Source organism: Sceloporus occidentalis, unplaced genomic scaffold (genome assembly GCF_023333645.1).
Source record: "Sceloporus occidentalis isolate IW3139 unplaced genomic scaffold, rSceOcc1.0.p SCAF_95, whole genome shotgun sequence".
NCBI lineage: Eukaryota > Metazoa > Chordata > Lepidosauria > Squamata > Phrynosomatidae > Sceloporus > Sceloporus occidentalis.
Window position 1 is genome coordinate 910,871 of NW_028317075.1, and position 27,421 is coordinate 938,291.

General features: G+C 38.1%; 1 protein-coding gene across 1 annotated transcript in view; it reads left to right on the forward strand.

The window, feature by feature from the left end:
* Positions 1-27,421, forward strand: part of LOC149284296 (extracellular matrix organizing protein FRAS1-like) — a 196,768-nt gene that overhangs the window by 117,629 nt on the left and 51,718 nt on the right. Inside the window, exons 18-24 of the mRNA XM_089496882.1 lie at positions 7,018-7,158; positions 8,249-8,392; positions 14,960-15,112; positions 15,568-15,711; positions 17,951-18,097; positions 21,003-21,143; positions 26,662-26,802. Coding sequence (XP_089353008.1) covers positions 7,018-7,158; positions 8,249-8,392; positions 14,960-15,112; positions 15,568-15,711; positions 17,951-18,097; positions 21,003-21,143; positions 26,662-26,802 — 1,011 coding nt within the window. The remainder of the gene's footprint in view (positions 1-7,017; positions 7,159-8,248; positions 8,393-14,959; positions 15,113-15,567; positions 15,712-17,950; positions 18,098-21,002; positions 21,144-26,661; positions 26,803-27,421) is intronic.

Here is a 27,421-nt window from a genome sequence, read left to right on the forward strand (position 1 = left end):
GTCAAGAAAAATGCATCTGCAGTTGCAAAGCAAATACATTTGTCATATAATGTGAATTTATAAGGAGTAAAGGTGATATATTGTATTCCCCCATGCTTTACCTTTTATTCAATAGAACCAGTTACACTATCTTATAATAGATGCAGCAAAGTACAGTGTTCTGCTTAAGAAATGAATATTGTTAGTGTGTTTGAATGAGGTTTTTTTTTTTAACTGATGGAGATTCTAACAGTCTAGTAGACTAAATGGTCTTCCATGGCAGCACATAACACCTTTGGTGTGAAATGAATCAAAGGGAAAGTCGATAGAAAAGTCATTCCCATGCAATAAGAGGTTGCTTCTCAAACTTAATTTAAAACTGGAAATATAAAAAGGCAAAACACACCCTATAAATATTGTATTTTGCTTTAACAAAGCAAAATTATATACGCATATGCCAATATGGCCCCAGTTGAGTTTATTCATAGACTTGACGCATGTTTCATGTGCAAGGCATGCTGTGACACAGCGCAGAATAGAAACATCAACAGCTTCACCATGTATGTACAACCATGACGTGTGTACAATCAACATCTTTTACATCATAAACACTTAAACACTTGTAAGTAGGCTACTGTGTTACAGTACAGGACCAACAATCATTTATACATTCATCTGTAACATATTATAAAGAAACAAACATCATGAAAATAATAAGAAAATGGAAACAGTTCCAGTGGAACAAAAAATAATGTGGTATTATGGCAGGAGTGACACCTGGGGTTGAGGGGATCAGATGAGAGCTGGTATGGAGGTCAATTGTCCTCTTTGAGACTGTCTTGGACAGTGATCTGTTCCCTACCCAGGATCAGGCGGTTCCTAGCAAACCACAATCACAACACATTAGACACCGTGCTTCTTCGATGGTACCCTCTGTGTGAATTCCTGGAAAAAGTCCACACAGAACATATTGGTTGGAAAGAAAACTTCTCTCCAGAGAATACATAGGTTCATTTTTCTAAGGATCCCAGAAAACCCTGTGCAAAAGGATCTGCCCAGCCCCCTAGCATGCATGAATGTCCTTTGATGAGGCTTCCCTAGATGGCCATCCATGCAATGTCCTTGTGTCCATTGCTCAAACCTGCTTGATGCCTTATTAGCCCAGTCTCTACTGTGCACCAGGAAGCCCTGGAATCTGCTGCATGATGTCCTTGACTATTAACCCCTCAACAACCAATGACAGGCCTGGCACATCGTGAGGTTAATCACCCTAGGTGACCGCAAGTCCAGTTTCTGTCCTTCCAATCGGTTTCCCTTCACAAACTTGACAACATCTAGGGAAAATCAGGGTGTATTCCAGTATATCCCACCTGTCCCATTTCAGACTTCTATAGACGGAGAGCAGGTATCCCTAATTATGACAAGACCAAAGACTGGTCTGCCCATCAGGAAAAATGGGCAGACTAGATTATCTGCCATCAAAGTCTCTGTTTTTATGAGATGCATGAACCTGAATGTTCCATGTATTTATCTTACTAAACCTCGTACTGTAGACTTGGCTTAAGTAAAATTTTGTTTTGTCTTGCACTTTTTTTTCTCCCTGAGACATTATAAAGGCACTCGTCAAGAAGATCAATTGATTGATGAGGCCTTTTCTCTGTAAATTCAATCACTGTGGGGTGTATGGTTGTTTTGAAACTTTTCGATTCACACTTTTCATTTTTGTCTTTGTTTTTTGACACATGAGGAGTATAATAAAGTGGCTGTGATATTGTAAGGGAAGTGTTATTTTGTCTCATACATTCACCTTTCCTCTTTGGGGAGTCATATAAATATAAATAAATAAATAAATAAATAAATATATATATATATATATATATTGTCCAGAGAAAATCTTTTCAGCATCAGTTTTCGGTACGTGCAAGGTGGTGATGAAATTATTGGCAGTGTTTGACAAATCAGTAGATTACAGACTGGAAGTTTGATGTAATATGCATAGTTAACATGTTATAACAACAAGTACAGTTGATAGCGCGGTGGATTCGTAAGTCAGAATCATATCAGCCAAGACCCACCTTCTCAGGGCTTTATTTGACAGTTTGAGGAAAGCCAGCCAAATTGTGGTCAGAAGGCATTTAAGGCTATGGGTTACACAGGGTAAGAAGAAGAGTAATAGTGTTCTACTAGTACAGTTTCTTCAAAGTTTTACTCTTCGTCTAATTAGTTAGTCATTACAAACAATGAGCAATAACCAATTTTATTCTGAATTTCTGCCAAGGAGAAAACATTAGCCAGAAGGTTTTTTGGTTGTTTTTTTTGTTATTTGGATCTCATTTCAACATCATTTGGGTGACAGTACGATTTGGCACTTGTTGATGACAACACATTGAAACATAGAATTTAACAGCAAATAAGAACCATTACGAAAAAAAACCAAAATACTGCCTGCTCTTCTCACCCTAATAAAGTTGGCAACAAATATATAGACATAATATAAATGAGAGGTTTTGGTTATATGAATTGGCCAAAGCATAATTAAGCTCACCCGCCACGTCAAGGCACACTCTCAATAGGGTGAGAACCTACGCTCACCTCCTACATAGTGGGCACACAAAGCAGTTTATACTGCTACCAAAACCTTATTAATGTGTTGGGGGAGGTGCAATTAAACCTCCTCCCCATTAACCCCTGGACAGCAAGCTGCAACCAGACTGATGAGGAGCCAACAACCTCAAATATGTGCAAACAGGGAAAAGAAAAATGTCGGTGCTCTAAGCTAGTCTCAGGCTCAAATAATACAAATGCGTAATACGAGGCCTACCAAACAGGTGTAAGCATGCTGCAAAAACAGTTTGCTGGCCGTACAATGTATACAAAAAACAAAAACTGTCTGCGCTTCTCACCCTAATAAAGTTGGCAACAAATATATAAACATAATATAAATGAGAGGTTTTGGTTATATGAATTGGCCAAAGCATAATTAAGCTCACCCGCCACGTCAAGGCACACTCTCAATAGGGTGAGAACCTTTCTCAAGAACCATTACGTGCCTGGTTTTCCTAACATGAAGAATAAGTCCTTGATCTCGTCATAGGTTGAGGCTAGCCATATGTATAACTGGAAACTTTCAGAGTTTCACCTGCAGTCTGTGGATGAAGCACGGGTTCTCTGGGTCATGGAAGCAGCGTTTAGGCACTGTATTCACCTTTAGCAACCCAACTGGGTGGCTGTTCAACTTATCTACCACCTCTGAATAAATGAAAGCCTTTTGTTTTTACTTTACATCTAAACCTGACATTTCCCCTCTTTTATAATAATCCTTTGTTCTGTACTTTTATTTAGATGTTTCTATCACATCCCTTTCCCTCCCAGCTACAGCTATCTCTTAGTCTTTCCTGATATTTTTTATCCTGCAAACCATTAGCCATTTTAGTAGCCCTTAACAACATCAGTAAGAGCTTACTTTCTTCTAAGAAATCACTTTTACCCAACCTTTTCTTCTTGTTTCACCTGCTTTTCTTTCTATTGTCTTAAAATAATTGGAATTGTATGTGATAAATACTGAGATTCAGAAAACAAACAGCTGATTTGTTTTTCAAGTTTGAACGTGAAGCTTTCTGTCCTTAGTAATTATAACACTACTTACCCAGATCCACAAAGAGCCTTAGAGCTGTAGACATCTATAGGCAATACAAATATATAACCAGAAATGTTCTCTATAAACTTTACTCTTTCATTTTCATGACAGTTCATTGGAAATATCTACCCTGAAAGAAAACCTCAATGCTATTTTGAAATTACTCATAAAGGGCATAATGTATTCTGTTTTTGGAACCGTTCAATTACTCACAAAAGTAATTCAGATAGTGGCTTTTCCATACATTGTATTTTTTGTAGTGGAAACAATTGCTGTCTAGAATAGAAAACAGAAGACGATGATAAATGACTGACATCTCCTGGTCATTTTCCCCAAGATAGTTAATCTTACATTGCACATTACTGTTCATGCTATTGTATTCAGAACAGGACGGTTGGTATGTGATTAGAACCCCTCTTTCATATACTGGCCAAGGCCGACTAGTCCTTTTTCGATTCATTCATATATTCTCAAAGACTCAAAACCGGCTACTGATTGTGATGGTTGTTGCCATAGAAACTGAAAAATGTGTTCTGTTTTGTTTTTATGTAATTAAACTTTCAGGGAAAAAAATAAAATGATAGATCTGCTAAGGTTTATTTGCTTATGGGGCAGGTTACTGTACATCATAAAGCACTCCTCCTCCATGGTCCAGTGATTCTTGAAGAAGACAATCAGTGGCAGGAAAGCACCCTCATTGAAATTAATAGTAGTGCTTTCCACGCATGCACACAGGGGGCTGAACAGACCTCCGTCCGCAGTGTTTGTCATCACTGTATCTGACTAGGGTTCTATTTATCAAGTGCAAGCTGTGCTCAGCTAAAGACATCTCTGGTATTGAAAATTGTTGGTGGGTAATACATATGGGGGATTCTGGAGAACCCCCCATGCAATTGCAAAAGGGACAGCTCAAAAGGACCTCTCAAACATCATATTCATTAAAGTGTATATGATGGCTAAAGTGTCTCTTTAACTAGCTAGAGAGTGCAATTAATGTTAAGTCTAAGTAGGACAGCACCCTTAACAGTTGTCATGACCCTGGTAAGCAGGTCGGGTAGGAGCCCAGTCGCAGGGGATACAAGGGGTTCTGTCTGTACCCCACGATGCATAACGGCTAGTGGGATGGTACAGACAGGCGCAATGAAACACAGCACAGGCAGAATACTTTGAAAGGTACTGTATTATTGAAGGTAACAGGAACAACAAGTACAGGCAGTAAGTCTCTAGGGAGGATGCCCACTGGCAGGGCGGACGGCAGGATGCCCACTGGCAGGGCGGACGGCAGGATGCCCACTGGCAGGGTGGATGGCAGGATGCCCACTGGCAGGGCAGACGGCAGGATCAACACAGGGTCAGGGTCAGGGTCAGGGCCAAAGCAGAGCGGACCAAACACTTTAATGCAAAGGCCCTGACTGAAGGGCAGGGCAGGTCTTTTAAAGGCAGGGCTTCAATCAGGTAATGGGTGCAGCTGTACCTGATAACCTGATAATCTGCTTCTGAGCACTCCAGAGGGAGGAGGGTGGCCACTAGTGGTAGCAGATCGACATGACAGCGAAATAATTACGCATGGTCCGGGCTAGCAGGGTGGAATCATGACAACAGTACACGTCGAGTCATCACCCACAAACAAAGATTTTATTGATGATGCTTTTCTGTATTTGATCATTTTTAATTTTACATATTTAGTAATTTGTTTGTTGTGCTGTATTCGATCCGTTGTAATCATACAGAACTTTCCTAACGACACGGGTCTCTTCCCTAGTGGGTCTAATGTTTGATAAATATGACTCTCCCTTGCACTGCTTTCCCCGACAGCCAGACTTTGATAAATGGTATGCGTTTCTGCTCACGGCCTGGCAGTTTAATGAATGCACACATCATGTTCAGCACAAAATAGCAACTGTCCAAGTTTCTCAGCCTTGACAAAACATACAGTCGATGGACAGTAAAAATGGTAGGATGGAGATAATATGATGATGACGAACACATTGCGCGCTATAATGTTATACTAGGCGAGATAATTACGCCCTAAACGGCTCATTGGATTTCAATGCACAAAAATGAAAAGATTGGAAATACAATAAAATTCCTTGAACTGTGTATGAGGAGACATCTGTGCATATCTATATGAAAATGGCTGCTTTAAAAAGCTAAATATTTTATGGGTATTTTAAAACCAAGAATTATTGATTGTTTTTTAAGCCATCATACATGGAATGGGAAATGGAGTAATACTTAAGCATGTGCTTTAAACCACTTTACAAGATAATATTCACTTATGTTCTCTATTTAGCATCTCAAAGTAACAATCAAATGTTAAATCCTTTGGGTTAAGGGGAAACTCTGTATTATCCTTAAATCTAATGTTATATCTTAATCTTATACAGCATATTAATCATGGAGGCTAATAATCATAAAGTACTCATGCTATTCCTTGGGTGGAGACAAATGTGACATCTTAAAGTTGTAATATCTAAATCTGAATTCTGGGTTTTATCTTAGACGGGAGAACTTTTCTTTAAATGGTTGTGAAGGCTTAGCTTTAAATCTCTTTAAATGGTTGTGAAGGCATTGCTGGTTTTCAGCCAGGTTGACAACCCAGTTACGTTGAGGGACAACCTGGAAAGTTGAAGTATATCAATGATTTCCTCTGTTGCTCCTCTGATTCTTGTACCTATCAGACCATATCAAATCCAGTAAGTGGGAATATAAGCCTATATATAACATGGTGATTTTTTTAAATTTAGAATATCAGCACTGATTTGAAGAGGGCCCAGAAGAAGCCCAGAAACTTCTTGACATAAAGCAGTTTCAATAACATTAAGCAAATCGTTTGGCAAGAATGTATTCCGTCCAGTGCTGTGCAACAAACGTTAACAATCCACACAAAGCAGACAGAGAAACACAGAAAACTGGTCATATACCTTGATAAATTGTATTCTAGATCCCTTTTGGTCATAGTTGGAACTGCCAAAAAATAAAATGTAAAGAAAGCGGTATCTTCAGTCCAGGTCAAGATATTGGGTAGGAAAGAGATGGCTGGATGGTCAAGGTGTTTGGGGATGAGCATGGAAGGCAGGTTTAAAAGTGGAGATCCTTGGGCTGGATAGAGTATAGATAGGAACAAGAAGGAAATGCCAAAATGTTCGCAACTTATACCAACACGAGTGGACAGATGGAATGTGATTTTGGGTGTGTAACATACCAGCAGTTCTAAAAGCAGTCTACAAGGTTTATGTTGTATGGATACCAAGGCTGGAACAAATCAAAATCTGGGACATTTCCTTGTCTTTGATGTGGAGTAAGCATTTGCAATGCTTTGTAAACTATTGTATTTCACCTCACAAGTTGGTTAGAAACCTTCTGGCCTATGTATTGATTCCAACTTTGTTTTCTTGCAGAGTGCCATTCCTCATGCCAAAGCTGTGCAGGAGAAGGCCATTTAAACTGCACAGCTTGCTCTTCTCCAGATGTTCTGTATCAGGGGACATGCTTGAAACAGTGCCCTGAGGGCTTCTACAGCAAGGATTCTGCTTGCCATGGTGAGTAGCAGCTTAAAACTGATTTAGAACCAGAGTTACCATGGTAATAAAATATATGCACACACACATTAGTTATGTGTGCGTGTATGTATATATATATATATATACACACACACACACCTATATATATATATGTTGTAATACTATTTTTTACCCAAATCATGAGTACCCAAACATAAACTCTTTAACGCCTCCCGGGGGCTTTTATCAGCGAAGGGAGAATGAAAGCTTCATTATGCTTCTTTGCAGACTCAATGTAGTAACAGGTGTAGCATGCCTAACTTTGACCACTCATAGACTTTTCACTTTACTTTTTTTGTGAAGCCTGAGGATCTTGTGATTCTTGGTTCCACTGTGGTGAAAACCCATGGCTGGTGCTCCATGTGGCCATAGTGGAAACAATGTTCCCAGCCTTCCTCTTTTGTGGCAGCACTCCCCAGCCCCTTTGTAGCCCCTTTCTTTTGTTACAGACTGAAGCCTAAAGAGGACTGGATCTTCTAGGGTACTGAAGTCTTTAGCCCACCTCCCCCACCAAAAAATCTGTAACCATCTGTGGTATTGCGCAATAGGAATAAAAAAAATCATTAAAAAGTGATTTTATAGTTATCTACTAGTCTATATAGGTAGGAATGAAGAGGAGAAGGACATAGAGGTATGGAAACAATTTGGTCTAAAGTGTGCCAAAACTGATGTACCAGGTAGACCTAGAAGATGGCCCCCTGCATATATAGAGAAAAGAAAGAAAGGTGAAAAGCCAGGACCCAACTACAGGCTAATAAATTAGCATATATATATATATATATATATATATATATATATATATATATATATATATATATATATATATATATATACAAAACACAAATAAACACAGGCACAGTACGTGCATAGAGTCAGTAGTAAATTAGTACATTTATAGATTAAAAATATAAGTACATCTGTAAATAGTAAAACTATGCTGTGATGCAAAGCACCACAATGAAAAATACAGTACATTCCCATAAAACACAGGCATGCAAACTTTGGAGGGGATGGGGGTTGCTTATAATCAATATATTGATGCAGTGTTTTCTCTTCATCCCCAATATAGCATGCCACCCATCTTGCAAAGAGTGCAGTGGCCCTACAAGTGCAAATTGCCGGTCATGCCACCCCCATGCTGCTCTCATTGATGGAGCTTGCAAGACCACCTGCGCAGAAGGACAGTACCTAAACTTAGTAGGATATTGCGTGGGTAAGTGTAACTGTGCATAAAGCTTATGCCTGAGAATGTTCCCGCATCACTGTATGTCTTATTGTGAGATATTTCTATGTAATACCCAAGCTGGATTTATTTTGTGTTATTTCCATTCTTGACACAAAGAGAATATAAAGTTACTAACTCCTAAAGTGCTTTTTGTTTTAGCGGTAGAATCATGTTTTTGTATAAGAATATTGCTGAAATTAAAACTGAATTATGAAAAAATATATTTCATAGGCTACCTATAAATCTGTTGTGTTCTGTTTCTTTTGTAAATCTTTTGACAAGCATCAGAGTGGACAGTTTTCATGTTAAGTGTGAAAACAACATTGAATACAAAATAGGGAAGCACACAACCTAAAAAGCAAAAAAGGCTGCTAAAATAATAATGACCATGAAGTACAGAAAGCAAAACAAGAATTCAGCGCATACCCAGATTTTGTCACACTATATGGCCATATATTGCTTAGCACGCCTCTACGTACCCCAAGTTTGGCGAGTCCCCTCTATGACCAGATGCCAAAAATGTAATGTTGAAAAATTGGCCTTTAAACCCCAAACAACCAGACAAACCCATCTATGTGTGGTATCACTGTACTCGAAAGATGTTGTTGAACACATATTGGGGTGTTGTTTGGCAGTGAAATACACCAGGAGCTGTAAATCTACACCTGAAGTACAAGTTGTGTAAAAAAAAAAAAAACCACTAAAAATATTACTACCACAAAGTTGGGCAAATGCTAGTGGTAGAATGAGGTAGAATGAGTACATGGAAAAATTTAAAATACCAGCATTTTAAATACCCTGGTGTGTCTAGTGTTCAAAAGTATGTGGTTTGATGGGGATAAATTGAACTGGTCGGCTCCAATGATGTCCCAAATAGGACATGGTGGCAGAATTACCAGATTTGAAAACAAATAGTTTTGAAATACCAAAAAGCTCCTTTTTTTGCCCTATAACTTGCAATAAAAAAACATAAACATTGAGTATTTATAAACTCAGGAAATATATTAGAACCTAGTTACCAGGTTTTTTTCATTAGCTTTTGTAGATGAGTAAAATTATTTTCAAATAAAAGTGTTTTTTTTTCCCAATTTATCACTATATTTTTACCGCAAAAATGTTAAAACAGCTTTGGTCACAAAAGGTCCAAAAATAAAAAAACAGCCCGATCCTTAAGGGGTTAAACATACCATTGTATTCAATGCAATATTGCAAATTACTTTTGTTACCATTGATATTATTTAGCTGGTCAAATGGAATCCAGAACATTTCCAGAGACGGGTGGTAGGTAGGAGCGGAAGTGTCACTATGTCACAATATTTTCCCCAAAAAATCTTTGGCATCCATCAGACATCATTGTGCGGAGCTTTCCAAAGAGCTTTGAATTGGATAACTTTCATGTGGGCAACAACCTTCCTGTCATCTTTTCAAACAAACCCATATTTTTGTAAAAACGATTTATGCTTTTAGGCAGTGTTTAAAAAATGAATATGTTGTCATGCCACAAATGCCTTCACAAGTTAAGTGACCTTCTAGATACATTGGTTATGTTGTGTTTTCCTGGCTCCTTGGAGTCTTAGCAGACAACATTTAAATCAGATAGATAAGTCTATACTCATCCATTCACTTTCTGAAACTAGACAAGTAGCACTGAACTGCTACATATCCATTAATCCTAATGGCTTGGAAGTCGTGTTTTTCTGAAATTAAGTTTTAAGTAAAATCCTAAACTGTATCTGATTTTGGGGGCTCAATGTTTATCTTTTTCCATCACAGAAGTAAATCCATCATCCCCCCAACCAAAGAAACCTGTCTATATGTAATGGTTGGTCTGCCTAAAACTTGTTTTGGGCATATATTTACGTAGCCTTCCTTTTGTTTCCTGATCCCCTTAACAATTACAAAACCAAAATTTGAGGAGATACATAATAAGTTACAATTTGGAGAAGTCCTACAAAAATGTTTTTTTGGGTTAAGCATGTATTGGAAATGTCCATTACATGGAGAAATAAGTGAGGAATGGTTAAAGGAAACATGTCAACGAGGTGTAAACGAGTTTGCAGCAGCACACAAAGAAATGAAAGGAAAACAACTGGAATGGCATTGGACCCCCTATTAACCATGGGGAGGAGGCAATAAACAAATTTACGGGTGAAGCCGCCTAGACAGGGCGATAGTTATCCAGTTAAAATGTAGGTTTGAATGATTCTAAAGCAAATAAAATTCTGCCTGAAATTGCTTCGGATATGTTAATTGTTTACAAGTCAATAACTACTGCTTATCTACTGGTAATAAAATATAATGGTAGATATTGTTTCAATCAGAGATTCTTTACTTAAGAGAAAAAGCCCACTAGTCACTATTCACATAACATGGATATGTATTTTGGAGGGTACTGGCAGACCCAGTATGGAATCCATGAGTCTGCTTTCAGTCCTGCAGTTTGTAGATTCCTTAATTGTAGTCAAGTTAATAACCCCTAGAGTAAATTACTGTGGCTTCATCCATCTGCCTTCTAAGCATAGATTGTGTAGATGGGCTTTTGTATAAATCATACCTATTTATTATCCAAATAGGGGGGCTTAAGCAGTCACTTAAAGGGACAGTTTGGTACTCTGAGTACCTTAACCCCTTCAGGACCGGGATTTTGATACTAAGGTGTCGCTAAAGGACTGGAGCCGTTTTTGTGTTTTTGCTATGTCTTTCTTCAACTGTAATTTCTGAAACCATATTTAGCTGGGTAGTACATTGTTTTGTTTGAAATAAACTGGAAAAAGTGGGGGGGGAATTAAAAATACAGTTTTGTATACATACAATGGTACACACATTGAACCAATGGGAAAAAATTATCCAAAATATATTCATTAACTTGTCCTTATTTGGAAACCACCCAATAAAGCCAAGATTTTCATCTATTTTGACCAGTATAGGGCAAATATTGCAAGGCATGCATGCATTTTTTTCAAATTTGGCATGGTAGGCTAATAACTGCAATAGTTGTCACAGATACTGATTATCCCCCCAAAATTATATGTTTATGAACAGTAGATAAGTCAAGGTGTACAACTAGGGTCATTTTGACACTTTTCAAACATGGATTTTATTGGCAATTGCTGCCAAATTTTGAGGTATTTTTATGGGTTTTTTTGCATATGTTGCAATGTTGCTTTAGATTTCATATTATATTTTGTATAGAATAGGTGCTGTAACGGGTTCACCAAGAGAGCTGTAGTAACTCCCAGAGATCACCCAGTATCCTCCTGTTGTCCCCGGAATCACTTCCAGCACCAGTCAGCATGCGCACCTTGGAACCCTGCTATGTGTACCCAATAAGTAGACACAACTACCTTGAACTGAGTACAGCAGGAATGAACAGTTTATTGATGTAAAACATAGACTCATATATCCAGAGAACTTCATTAACATAAATTAACATTGATAAGTACTCATGGCTCTCCAGATCTCTCAGTTTTTTTTAATAACCAAGTATGAACCGTTTTTCAGCAATTTATTTGAGCAAAAAAAAAAAACGTGCAAGATTTCACGCCTCTTAAATTTGGAATACGCAAAAGAATTTCACATCTCTGAGTACCTTGGGCCCCTGTATGACAGGTCATTCTGGCACAGGTGCAACTTCAGAAAAAAACACCAAATTGTGTTCACCAACATCCCTCGGTTCCAACAAGGCCTCACATGCATGGTTCATGCATTTTTTGAGGAAGCTATAAGGGCAAAACGGGAACATGCGCATTTCAATTTTTAAACTTTTTTTGGAGGTCATACACCATCGCAGCATTGAAGGGGTTAATTGAGCAAGGGGGGTAGGGGTTAATTGAGCAAGGGAGGGGATGGGGGCTGGTCTCCACACTCATGTGGAGACCAAAGAACCCTGTCACCCTGTCCCTGAAGCTGCCTCTGGCAGCTGGGGCACAATCTCCCATAGACTGGAGATTGCAGGGGAGGAGTCTCTTTGATCAGTCCTACATGACTGATCAAAGGGCTTGTGGGGGCTCGTTTTTGCTGTTGCTGGTCTGCCTGGGCTTCCAGGCAGACCACCAGCAGCAGAGCCCCATAAAAAACGTGAATTAACCCCTTCAATGCCGCACTGCCGCTCTCATGGAGCGATCAGGCAGCAGGGGGGTGTTGTGTCAGGTCCCCACAGTTGTGTGGGGACCCAATCAACACACCACCCCCTTCCCTGAAGCTGCCTGTGGCATCTGAAAACGCGATTGCAGGTTTTTCTGCAATCGCGGCTTCCGCCTACAGGATCACTCCGTGGGAGTGATCGTAGGCTTGGGGGCGGGCTTAGAGAGGCTGTGCTGGTCTGCCCAGACTCCTGGGCAGACAACAGCAGCAGCAGCGCCCCCGCGATCACCACGATTGTGGCGATGTGGGGGCGGTTTTTGGGGATGACGTACCTGGTACATCCCGGTCTACCGGTGACCTGTGACCAGGAAGTACCAGGTACGTCCCAGACCTGAAGGGGTTAATATACATTTGTCTCAAAACAAAGAAAAAATCACAATAAAACACCTACCTTACATAGAAGTCGCTGTCCTGCTGTCAGTCAGGAAAGTGCTTCCACTGAAATCAAACAGCACCACTTTCCACACATGTGGACTGGGGTCTGCAGAATCCCCCCATGCATTAAAGTTCATATGATGGCTAGAGTGCCCCTTTAATATGCATATATGGTAGCACTACCTCTGGATACTGTAACTATTGGTCTGATTTGTTTTCTATGCGTTGTGCTTAAATTCCAGCAGTAGTTCCCCACCTATAAAAGCAAGTAATAGAAAATGATTAAATAGATCGATAGTTGAGTCACGCCATGTTGACGGGCAAGTCAAGCTGTTCAGGCTAGACCAACTAATCTGAAAAGGTTATTTACTAAAGTCTGACTGGCTACCATATTGACAACATCACACATTGACTATGTGCACCAAAATACCTTGATTTTAGTTGATAAAATGCCTTACACTCAACAAAATGATCTTGACTCCTTAGGAGGAGACAAGTTGAGGAAGAAGTTCATTAATATCAGTAGGACTGACAGTCTAAATTCTGAAAATACTTTGGTCACTTTTTATTAATTTGTGGCAACATTTCATGAACTCCCAGGTCTTTTTTTTTTAAGTCATCCCAGAACTTGTACCATATCCCAGCACAGTTTTGTTCAGCATCTGCTCCCTTTTAAAATATGGGCAAGTGTTTCCTCTACATATTCTATTACTAAGAAGAAATAGGTAACGCTGCAACATACTTTATATTGCTTCTCGGAGCTGAAGAGAGAGCAGCAATCTTTCCCACCCTGCTGACATATGTGTTATTTTTATTGCGGTCCTGCATCCTTCAGCAGTAAACTGCCTTTTCTCTTTTTCGAGAGTTAAAGGTTTGATAAGATTTTATTAATGGGCCAGATAAGTTGAGTTATTCCTTGGGTTCCCCCTTAGACAAGCCGCTCAATACTATTGATTGCCTGCTTGGGTTTTGTGCTTGAAACATCTATTAAGCACCTCACCTTTCAACCTTCCTATCCATCACCCGAGAAGCAATTGTTCCCCGTTCCCAACTAGTATCTTCGATTCTCAGTGTATCTTGTACATAGTTTTATCCATAGGTTATAATGATCCACTACTCCATTGTACCTTTTATATGTATGGTAAGTAAATATTTACTTTGTTAAGTAAAACAGTAAAGAGTAAAGACCCTTGCAAGTTAATTTAAAGATTTACAGAGTGGAGGTCTCAATTCTAGCGCAGGTAGCGCTGTTGGAAGAGCAGAAGTCACACCAGATTGTTTAGCCTTTATTAAAATTATTTATTATTATGCAAAATATAAAGCATAATAAAAAAAATCCATATAAATTTAAAATATGAAAAATATGGTATAATTAAAAAAGTCACAAATGCATTATTGGCTTTAGGATCATTAAGAAGTTTACTGCAAGTTTAAAATGAAAAAAAAAAATCTAAAAACATAAAATGTCTATTGTTCTGAGTAGAATACCAGTTTGTTCTAGTTATAATTTTGTTAACAAACTTGCCTAACATTGAAATTATTCCTATAACACCTCACACATTTTTGCATGGTCATTGTTAATATTGATAATATTATTATATTGTTAATAAGTGCCTAATGTTATTTGTTGTTAGCTATTTTGTTTACAGCAATGTTTTATATTTTGGTACATTGGTCATGTAATTTAATATGAATCATGTATTAAATCAAAAAATTTTAAAAAAAATGAGGGCACAAGTTATAAAAATTGGTTTATATGCCCTTAGTATTTTTAGCTGATGCTAACGTGTAATTTATTGTATCGCATTCAAATTCTTTACTTGAGTAGACTCAAGCGGAGTAGATTGAACTGTAACATATTTAAAAACTGAACATCAATAAAATACCATAAGGTTTTTTACATTTTTGGATTAACTGTTAATTTCTAGTTTTCAAATTCACTTTTTTTGCCAGTAGTTGAGCAAACTTGCTATGATCTTAATTAACACCCTCAGAATCCTATTACTGACTATAACTTCTTGTGTTTCTCTTTTTAAGATTGTCACCCTCAGTGCCAGTTGTGCGTCGCCAACCTGCACCACACGGGAAGTGTTTGCTTGAAATGTCCGTATTCTCGGCACTACCTTTGCGAAGAACGATGCGTCCCTGAGTGTCCTGCTGGATTTTACGCAGAGGGTCGGACCTGTAAACGTAAGCAGCTTCTTATGGATTTCAAACAGTTATGTTAAATCCAAGTGGGAGGGGAAAAAAAAGTTGTGTGTAACCTCAAATATTTGTATCAAGGCATTTGTATCGTAGAGAACAACTAACATTTTCTTACAGTGTATGAGTTTTCTTGGTCTGTTGTCATGCACTTGATGCCAAGAATAATCCAGTAAGAAGCTTTGATTAATTATGGGCTCAAGGGTGATGGTGGCATTTGGGAACTATATATATAAATATATCCTGCAGGAACGAGAAACATGGTAAAACTATAGAGCACAAATGAATTGTATATTTCTCATGAGCCATTTAGGTTGGTGCTAGCCAATTTCTGCCTTCACTTTCTTTGTTTCTGGTGTTCTTTTGCTTTGTAACAATTCTGAAGATAATAAATCAGTTGGTTGGTCCTTTTTTTATGACTCCTTTACGTGTTTTCCCTACAGGCTGCCACCCCTCCTGTAAAGGCTGCAGTGGCCCCGGAGTGACCTCTTGCTCTTCTTGTGGAAAAGGCCTTGTTTTGTCTCACAATGGCATGTGTCTTCAGTCGTGTTACCAAGGCTACTACAGTGAGGGCAGTGTTTGTAAAGGTTGGTATCTCTTGCCAGTAATCGGCATTCCTCAGCCTTAGAGTGGTACTTGCTCTTTTTAAGGAACATCTCTTGAAGCAATTTGAGATTAGGCTGGCAAATCTCTTTTTTTCAATCTTTGAATTAAATATGTGGTAAATACTTTTAAGGTTTCTCAAGTGCTTGACTCGGAAAGGATTTTTTTTGATAGGGCCTTGGCATAACACAGTTACGGCTTTTACCCACCCTTCGGTTTCTTAAGCTTAATGCCAAATTGGGGAGGTCCCTTTCGTTTGGCTGTTGATATACCTCTGTGTTAGTCTTTGGAACATGAAAGCTTGCTTTTTGGAACTTAATGAAGTCTCAACTTACAGCTCATTCTGCTTCTCACTTTACAGCTAAGATGCCACTATAATGCCACTATAATACACATTTTGATCTCATGGACCCAGATCTCTGTGGGGGTAGTGGCCATATAACAGAATATTAAAACATACATTGCTTCCCGTTTCACCAGCCCCCTTAATTGTTTCATTGAACGGGTCCATTCACCTTCTATGTACATATCATCAGAAACCTTTGTGTGCAGTCCTGCATCAAATACCTGTAGATACGTGGTAGAGGTTGATACAGTGAGTAAATGGAAACATGCATGGGAAAGTCATATGGCTATCCTGAATCTAAGACAAGAGGCAACTAAAGGAGTCTTTACAGCAGGTAAAAAAAGTGTCGACTAGATGTTCCTGAAAATGCTGATAATGATGGAAACAAAAGCCTCACTTTGTCTTATAGTTTTAGTTGGCTAATTGAAATTCTGGGACTCATACGGTGGTTAGGTTATGTATAAAGAGAAACTCACGAGAGAGAACCCATGGAAATGTTCCCGACTTGGATATGTTGTGACTACCCAAGCAAGCCACACCTCTGATGTCTTTATTGGGGCCATACAATCATGTCTTAACCTGCCCGAAGCACATATCTTGCTAATGACTCATTTGGGAAGTGGGATAATATTATTGCGTTATTTATTACGTGCAAGTAAGTCAAGAACTGTATTTGGAAGTGGGTAGATCTGGCCAGAAAGCACGAGTTAAGAGGTCCTTGCAACCTGTGATGTTGAAAAGTGGATTTCATTAGACTTCAAAAAAAATGTCACCATACAGCCAAAGAATTTAAAGTGCACTGGACGTTTTCTTGATGTACTGAAACAGTTTTTTTTTGAAGATCAAACTATGATTAACAAAATAACAATCTACCTATTAGAAAAATAAATACAAGACAAATATCTTAATAAGTAACTGTTTTTGGTTCTGTTCTTTAATGTTTAGCGTCTGAGTTAACAGTTTTGAAAGAAAAAGCAAGTTCAATTATAAAGAGATTTAGATTACCGGAGGGGGTGCCAATCATTGTACGGTATTTACTTTCTTTCAAGAGGACCATGAATAAGTGTTTTTGGAACTGCTAGAGAGAAAAGTAATGGATGCTTTCAAACTGGACTATAATAGACGTCCTACTTAGTTAAGTTGCAATAAATACATCTATGTGTGCATACAAATGAAATGACTTATATATATGTGGACAGTAACATCAGAAAGTAAACAACTGGCTATTCTAATCTGCCCATTATAGATTATCTGTCTACTAATTCTTTAGGACAGCTTTACGCACTTCTTTCTTGAATTCTGAATTCCTTTGCACTAACTTCACTGAAAGTCTGTTCCAGGTATCAACTACCCTTTTTGTAAAGTCGAATTTTCCCACATGAGTAGAATTTCCCTTACACGAATAGAATTTCCGTGCATTCCAGCTGTGGCTTTCCATAAAGAACATGTCCATTAGAACTTACTGGAGCAAAATAATATTTTTTTTCTTTTAATCAGTTTTTCCCCCACAGTAACGGACAAAATGCCGCACTTGGGATCATTGTTTTTCTTTAGGAAACATATTCTGATTTGCTGGGCAACTTAATGATGAAATATACTAATGATTGTGGATTGACGTGCAATATTTTTTCAAATATCGTTATTAAAGTTTTTCCAAAAAACATTTTTGGAACATAACAAATAATACAAAATGATACATAGTAAATACAAAAGCATACTTGAATTTACTTACATATAATACATGTAAAAAAAAAATATAATATTCAATATATACAAAAGAACAGCAAATCACAAAAATTATTTTAAAAAAAAATGGGTGTTAAAATTACGGCGTTTCCATTTTCTGATCATTCTCCTGTCGTATCTCTTTTGCTCAGCCTGTAACAGTCAGTGCTTGACGTGTGACTCTGCATCGGGCTGTACGGCTTGCAAGGACCCAGGCAAGGTTCTGCTGTTCGGCGAATGCCAGTATGACAGCTGCACCCAGCAGTACTATTTGGACCACAGCGCTGGAACATGCAGAGGTAACATACCCAACAAAGAGAACGTATGAACCTGTTTAGAGGCTCCTTCTTAAAGTCTCTACGGGGGGGCCCAGTGACAATTACTTTCACTCTCTTACTTGCTAAGCAAATAAATCTTAGACTATCTGTCCCGTTCTTTTTGCAGATAAAGTAGAACTTACTTACAAGTATCCCGTCCAAAACAAAATATTTTATTGTTTCCGATTTGAAAGCGATTCTGGTATTTAGATAATGCAATATTTTCGAACAGGACACTTGTTATAATTATAAGGTGTTGAGAATATATTAGGGTATTAATGCTTATCTGTAAGATACAAAATTTATTATTCTTGGGGTTTTTTTCCCAGTAAAACAAGCAGTTTTCACATAAAATCGCTGGCTCTCGATCTTACAGCAGTACTGCGTGTCTGCGCATGAACATGATGGTGCACACATGCACAGGCATTAGAAGTAAATTGTCGATGCTGAATGAATGATAATATATAATAATATACTGTATACCGGGTTACTCAAGAATATCTGAAATTACAGAAGACAGTACAAAATTCTATGTCGACCTCAGTCAAGAAGAAAAGGCAAACCACATTTATTAAGGCGTTCCTTTTATTTGATGTTCCTAATGATGCGTTTGGCGCCAGGAGACCTTTCTGGCATGACAATTAACCCCTTAATTGGGTAGCTAGCAGACTCCGAGCTAGGAAATTATCTGTAACCTGGAGGGAATAATGTAGAGTCAATATTGCCAAGGATAACAGCCTTATTGGTTTACACTTGACTGTTTTGCCTTATTATTCTTGCCGGTGGATACATGTTTTCTCCCTGGTTTAGCAGCCAGGAGATTTGATAAATTGAACCCATACAAAAGGCCAAGTGACAGGCGTTTGTAATGGATCCATTGTGTGAACTGCCGGTGAACCTTTCTGGTGATATTATGATAAGCTCTGTTTGGCTAAGACTAAGTCTGCATTTTTGTGGTCATGCCAGCTTTATTAGCACTTATCATGTATTCTCATCTTTCAGTACTTCTATAATGCAGACTTTATTTCCTTCCATTTTTGCAAACGCGTTTTTGCAGATGTTAAACACACACACCTTGGTAGCCAAGTTGTCCTTATATTAACTAAAATATTTTCACTTGGTGAAATGGTAGGGGTTTAATGCCAAGTAAGACCAAATAAAGGCTTTACAGCACAGACCTCCATTGCAGCTTCCATATGGCAAGTGTTGCAAGGTGGCTAGTCAGCCAATCTACATTATCTATGCATATTATATATATATATATATAACGAACGGAACAACCTGTAATCAACCAAAATGTGACGATGAAAGCCAATGCTGTTATATATATATATATATATATATATATATATATATATATATATATTTAGATATATATATTGCTCTTTACATTTACCAACTATCTTGGTTGATTAGAATGCTGGCCATTCCATAACAATACAGGCATCTCCCTTACTATTTTCCTGATTAGGAATTTTGGAATCCATATTACAGATCTGGCAAAAGTAGGTTATTTGTAATTGTGATAAAACATTAAGTACATAAAAATAGCAAGTGAATTCTCCCTCAGCTCAACTCCCACTCGCTGCACAGTGATGTGGGAGGGATGTCGACTTGTCTGTTAGCAGTTGATGGCTGGAATAATTTGCTAATTTGACATATCTGTCGGTTCCGTTTGAAGTCTCACTTTGTAATCTAATTGCAGACTGGATCAAGCTAGGCTTGTATAGATCATCAGACAATAGACCAGAAAGGATTTTTTATTTAGCGCCTGTAGAGTAAGATTAGTAGCGAACTAGAATCGCCCAGATCTATCAGCCTAGAGAAGTAAATAAGCAAAGCTCAAGAGTTTACAAGAGCATATTTTTTGTCTTGGTCAAAGAAGGTGTTGTTTTTACCTTGTTTTTTTTACCCAGTCTGACTGTTCTCTATTAGCATTAAATGTGTTATAAAAAGTGTTATAAAAATTGTTGGGCTGATATTTTAAGCTCTGTCAGTTTTAGAATATCCTCACAAATACATTAAAATTGAATAAGTGCATGAATGGCTGACAAAATGAGAATCTACACACATGGAGCCTGTTTGGAAGCTTTAACTCTCTTCGCTATTTATCACGTAGGGCCAACACTGGCAGGTTCCTCCAGCATAAAGCGCTGAGTTGGCCCCGTATAATGCATAATGAAGGACGAAATAAATTTAACTGACCTAATTATGCAGGGCCAGCCAAACTCTTCCTTTTGGCATAACCTTATTGGAGACGTGCCTTCACAATGTATAGTGAAGTCAAGGAGCTATAACCACACCTCTCCCACAAACTCTCCTTTTAGTGAATATACCCCTAAGGTTTTGGGGGTAGGTGAAGTGTAATTTGGATTGAGCACCAGACTACTGGTTTTGAATGCCGACCTCTCCGTACCCGGTGTAGACATTTTATGGGAGGAAATCACTTTGAACTTCTTTTGATTCAAAGGTTGAATACAAACCACTTATCTTCTTTGTATAAAAAGGTTCTAAGATTGGAATTATGTTCCTGCCTGAACTGTAATCTTTTGCTTTCAAAAAAAGATTTCCACCTAAAACTTGGTTTAATAGAGGATACTCTACTTTTAGACTTCACATTTAAGCTATCGATTTTCTTTAAGCTAAGGTATTCTTCTTGCGTGTCTGTTGTATGACTTATGTTTTACAAAACCATCTCCAGATAAGAACAACTTTGGATGGAATTACTTTCCTGTCAATAAATATAATCTATGAGAACTACTTTTTTTCATTTCTGTGGATTCCAACAATAGGATGCCACAGTTTTCAGAACTATAACCTTTCTCCATTTTCTGAAGTGGTTTTACTCACTACTTACTGTATTTCTTTCATTTTCTCTTTTTTGTAGAATGTGATTGGAGTTGCAATGCCTGCAAAGGCCCTCTCAAGACTGATTGCTTGCAGTGTATGGAGCAGTACGTTCTACACGCCGGAGGCTGTGTTCAGCAATGTCCACCCTCTTTTTACAAACACGGGGAGATGTGCCAAGGTAGGTTTCTTGGGTGCTTTTAAACTTCAACACGTCTTCCGAATCAAAATAAACAGAAGGCACAAGCTACGGACAGAAGGCCACAAAATTGTATGTATGGTATTACGTAACATTTTAAGATACACATCCGTAAGTACATTCATTATGATTTCAGACTTACAATACTTCCATAAAGTATTCCTAGGTGCTCTGTTGCAACCAGACCCAAACTAGCCATTGGGCACACCATGCAAATGTCCATTAGGCAAGGACCTGATAGCTTCTTCCGATTAGGGCTATCAGTGCTAGATACATTGAGTCTAGGGTGCTGCTACATGTATTCAGCAGGCGGCAACACACATGCAATTTTTTGGGTGCTATCCTTAAAGTGTGAGGCCAATCGTCTACCCTAGTCCATTCCTGATTGAAGTCTATTCATACTGAGAGTATAATAAATTAAACAATAAATACATGGGTGATCTCTCTCTCTCTCTCTCTCTAAAAATAAAAGCTAAATAAAAAGATTTACTTTAAAAATGTAGATTTGGCCCAGTTTTAATTCTTCTAACTACAAACTTTTCCTTTTAACACATATTGATTATGTTTTTTTTGTGAATTACCATCTTGCTGAAGTTTTTAATTATTGTTATATATCATACTGATGGGAATGATTATGCGTGATACCCTAATGTAATAAAACTTGGGCTAATAGCTAGATGCCAAAGCAATCTTCGCTAAATGATAAATGGGAAGGGAAACTTTATACATAGTGGATTAAAAATATAGCAGTAAAGAAACATAACCCAAGTAATCCGTGGCTTTCAGTGAGGCAGGTAATTCTCTCGAAGAATACGTGATGGTTGCCCATCTCACAGATCATTTTTGTCCATAATGTTGGACATGGGGTATTATAACCTTACTAAAATATGTTCATTTACATTGTATTGTATCCAGAAAAAACACGTTCTTTTTTGCATTGTGTTGTAAGAAGTGTCCACCTACATTGTGTCATCTTGATTGCCTTGTTATATTAGCTAATGAGTTTGTAGCCAGTTGCCTATTGTGAGCTGTAACAGGATGGTGAAACGACTAATGATTCCAAGTACAATGGTTGGAACAATATAACTGTTGGGAGGGGAAAGTCATTCTCAGCATCAAGATTTTAGTAGTCTTTACAATCAAAAGGGAAACCGGACAATATAATGTTTTGTGCCACCTTTAAGGTTTGCGTCTCTGTGTCGTACGTCTGCTTTTCCATGAGAAATGATGCTCGGTTATTTATTTCCAACATCTTTCAGACAGCAAGGCTATGTATCTGTGCGTGCTTGCGTGTGCGCGGCGATTGGGAGCATGTATGCAATTAGCTCAGGAGCGCCCTCTTTTGTCAGAAAAGGGTTCAATCTTGCATGGTCTTTCACGTGTGCAGGTCACATGAAGACTAGCAGTTCAGTTTTCTTGTTTCTCTAAATCTCACTCTCCATATTCCTCTTGTTATTGTCATTTTATTTGCCGTTCAATCTATGTTCCAGAGAAACTCCCACAGAAAAAAACATTATTGTTTGCGTGGCTCAGTTTCTGTCAGTGTATTGGTCACTTGACTGTTCATGATGTATCGACAAATGCAATCTCTTCAGTAAATCACCAGTTTCTGCCCATTTTTACACTCATCCGAGCTTATGCAGAGTTACAGTGAAAGAAGGCGAAAATGGTAACTCTCACTGAAGTATTTGTCAATAGTTCTCCCAAATGAAATGATGAAGTCTTGCTTCAGATTTGGCATCTCAGTCTCTCAAGAAGAATACTTCTCTTTACTATACTGGCTTCTGTGTTTAATATAAACATATATTTGGGTCTAGGCATAGGGTGGCAGGTCCAAGGGGGCATTGCTCTGTTGGGTGATCAGCCTCCCTAGTGTGCCACAGCTCTGAATGGGTGGGTGGGAAGATCAAAGCTATATTGCAGAGGTTTTCGCGTTAACTTCTCTGCATGAGTGTGGAGCGCAGGTATATCATGTCATATCCTTGTGATCTGCACAAAAGACCCCCATGGTATGGTAGGTCTTCCTTATCAAAACTTGAGCTGACTGACTGCAACTAATGTTAATTTATGTCATTTTCAACTCTTCTGAAGGCAGTGTAAGTCATGAAGGGAATTAATCTTATCACCTCGAAATGCCAGTGCGTTTAATACCGGTGAGTTCAGCGTAAAGCTTCTTTAAGCTTGGATACTTGGCTTAGGGGGTATTTCACCATGATCTTAGATCAACAGGGTACTTAGGTCCTCATCTAAACCCTCACTGACTACTTAAGAAAGTGTTATCTTTTTAGCTAAGGGAGAGGGGCTTAATCTTATTTAGCTTAATTAAAACTCACTGGTTAGTGTATGTTTGATAAGCAGCATATGTATACAATTTCAAACTAGAAATAAAGACAAAGATTTCAAACACCTGGAGGCATGACTTTTGGCTGCCTGCGACATATCCCCCTGCATCTTGATCTGCACACACCTAGAACTAGAGTCACACACCTAGAACTCTCCAAAGTATTCAAGTGCAGACCTGTTAAAACTTCTGTTGACTGTTTATCATGCAAAGACTACTTTCCTGTGCATGTCAATGCAGTCACAAATAATATAATACCCGTTGATATTTAATCCCGGGTTCTTACATCTCTCGATTGATTCATACGTCTACTGACAGAGCCGTGAAAAGGTTAGGCAATATTCCCACGATAGCTTTGTTTTCAAAGCCTCCTTTTGACACGGTGAGAAAACGCAGCAGAAGTGCCATCATACCTTGGCAAGATATTTTCATTATTGTGTTACCAGATGCATGGCTTACTCTCTTTATTTGTCTTCAGGAAATTAACTTGTGAAAGGTGTAAAGCACTTACGCTGATGATACCTCTGCCAACTCCCTATGAAAAGCAGTATAAAGAGAAGTGCTTTAACCCTGCTCAATAACACCTATTGAATTTGAGTCCATAGTTCCTACCTCTTTCTATATAAAGAACTTATATATATTTAGACAAAATAAGAACTTTGTCATCAGATATGGAACGTGCCTCCAAATTGCCAGGGCGCCAAATATCTGTAAATATTTTTACCATTATTAAAGCTTACAGCACTAAGATTAAACATACCAACTGCAATACCATGGTAGCCCATAAAAATGTTCTAGATAATAATATACCTAGAAAAGGTTAACGGGTCTGTGCAAAATCATTGAGGAATTGGCATTAGGATGAATATATAACACTTAAGTAGATCTATTCACTAAGAATGCGAGATGTTGGTCGAGTCCAATGTCTTTCCTTACTGTCTTGTTACTCTTGCAAGTGTAAAAAGAACAGGTTTCATAGCGATGCTCCAGAAATGTGGTCATCAAAAACATTACTGGAGAATTGTCTGAGCAATTAGGACACTAGTCACAAAGGTAGGTCACTGCAGCGCTCTGGCTTTTTATTGTTACCTCCGATAATGTCTGAAAATCCTTTGATTGTTATTGGCTTCATCAATGAAATGTTATTTGGCTCTGCTTTGATAACTTGAAAACGTTGGATAATATCGACTAATAGTTTTGATAATACACTGAGCCTTTAAAAGGTAAAGCTGCTCTGTGCAGTCAAATACATTTTATTGTGTAGACCCACTCTTATTGCATGCCACCCCACCCCATATGATTTTTTTAAGATACTTTTTATTGACTTATTGATAGCTAACAACTTAACCTAATAGGAGTTTAGAATGAGAAACAAATAATTTGTTTTCTGCATTATAAACATTATTGTGGCGAGAACACTGTGAAGCATTTATACCCAACAAGCATTCCGAGCAGAGGGATTTGGGTCCCAAAGAGCAAACGTCCCTCCTGTAACAGCGCTGTCTGTAATTACGCTTTAGAGATCAGACCACCTATAGACATTGCCTTTCCATAGTCATGATTGAAAACAGCCCAAACTGGCAATCATAGAGACAAGATGTTACATTCATTCAGTTTTACATACATACAACTGACGCCATCCATAAGCACATAACACAAAATTAAAAAAAAATGTAATTTACATACGTTAATTTACTAAGCAGTAAAGCAATGATGAATTCGCTTTTGATAATAATAGTGGATCCATGAACAGTATACTTCCTTACATTATTACAATGTAGGCAGGCTGCAAATCCATTATTTATTAACTTGTCATTGATGATCTTTCAGTTTATTCCTGGTTGCCGGACCATGAGATAATCAGGCCATCAGCATCTCCTGTATAAATATTAATGTTTTCTATTGCTCTTTGAAAATTCACATTTTGCCTCCCTCATTCCTTTCTCACCTTCTTTTATTTTTATCAATCCTCAAATCTCCCCTTGCATTATTATTTCTTATTCATATATTTATCATTTTTTAATGCCTGTTTATATTAGCTCAGTTTCATCCCAGTAACAACTTCTTATTAGTCATATGATTTTCTTTCCAGCATCCTCGAGGAATAAGCTGATATTGTATATGTATGCTCCTAAAACAGGGGAAAGAGATATTAAAACAGAACTATGGAAATTGTGCTGTCAGAGTCTTGCAGAATAGATACTGTGATTGTACATTATAGGATTCCATAATAACTCCATTGGTCGTGACAGCAAATAATAGGAACGAACTACGGGTACTTCACTCAGATTAATGCTGGATTGGAATATAGCAGCTGCAGCACTGAAAACTACAGCAACTTGGTTCTAAAAATGTGCTTGTTTCCAAAGAAACAAAGTGTTTTTTTACATGCTTTGTGCTAAATTTGTGTTTTTATTGATCTTCTTATCTTCTTAAAGGGACACTCCTGCCATCATATGCATTGATTGTTGTTGGTTAGGATGTTTGGGGCAGTACATTGAATCAGACATGTTTCTTGGCCCCAAGGAAATTTATCCAAAAATGTTAGCATACATTCCTTAGTGGACCTCAGTCATGAGTGTTGAAGACATGCTGGCCTCTTGAGTTGAGTGCATGTGATATGGCAGCTAGTTTGGTCCACTTCGTCAGTTTGAGAAACCCCTTAGACTCTGACCACCTGCTAGCTAAGGCCTAATTCATAGTTTTGGAATCAAGGCTGCAGTTTGATTGGTTAATCAGACTGTGAGAGGCTTCTTTATGGAATTAGTAGTCTCCCTGTTCTCAAAGCAACAATTTACAAATCCCGCCATCTCCAAAACATATGCGGCTAAATTTAATGACACGTCTTCATTTTAATTGGTATTGATGATGGTTGAAAAAACATGGTTGTCATGCCTACAGTTTAAAACCATAAATACATATTTCCTAACAAGAGCAATAAAGCTCAAATTAAAGCCCCAAAGAAAACATATCCCCAGGACACATGCTTCAGATACGAAATATACATGTAATTTAATGTGTGGGTTTTTTTTATCCAGAATGTGATTATATTGTTATGTGTTATTAGTTGCAAAAAGAATAACAATGACTTAAGACAGTGGTAAACAGACATATGGTCAATCACAATTTGCTTACTGTTTGTTCATACCTGTTTTACAGAATGCGGTGAACACTGCCTTATCTGTGATGGACCTAATCAATGCAGCCAATGCAAGGCTCCATTCTACCTATTGAATGGACAGTGTGTCAGTGAATGTGGAAAACAGCACTTAGCATCCCATGCTGATCGCAAGTGTCTAGGTAAACAGCACCCACACAAACGCTATTATTTCACTTTCCACACTTTGCATTCATTGCAAACTGTAACAGTGCAGTTCAAGGGAAATACAAACTATCTGTAAGAGCAACCTGACTACCAGAAGAGGGCTGCAGGGAGGTGAGGAGCTTTATCCTGTGGCCTGCTTTGATACCGAGTATATTTACATTGGTTTAATGTTTTATGTGCTCATTGGTAGGCTGTCTACTTAAAATCCCCTGTTTTTCACGATAAAGGTTTTAACCTATTTCTTCTATGAACTAAGTAAATTTGTTACGTTCGTGTTAGTCAATGAAATCATAGCATACTAATGAGAATGGTGTTAAAGGGCTTTGATGGACAGCCTTGTCCTGAGGAGCAGGATCCCAACATGAGTCGACTTTGGCACAAACATAGGTATTTCAGGGTCTTTTCAAAAATTAACAATATAATCCAAACCTGGGTGGATTTATTCTTCACATACCGTATTTGCTCGATTATAAGACGAGGTTTTTTCCAGAGCAAATGCTCAGAAAAATACCCCTCGTCTTATAATCGAGGTCGTCTTATAATCAGACCTCATTCTGCTGAGGGCAGGCTGCTTACCGGTGCTTTGGTCGCGAG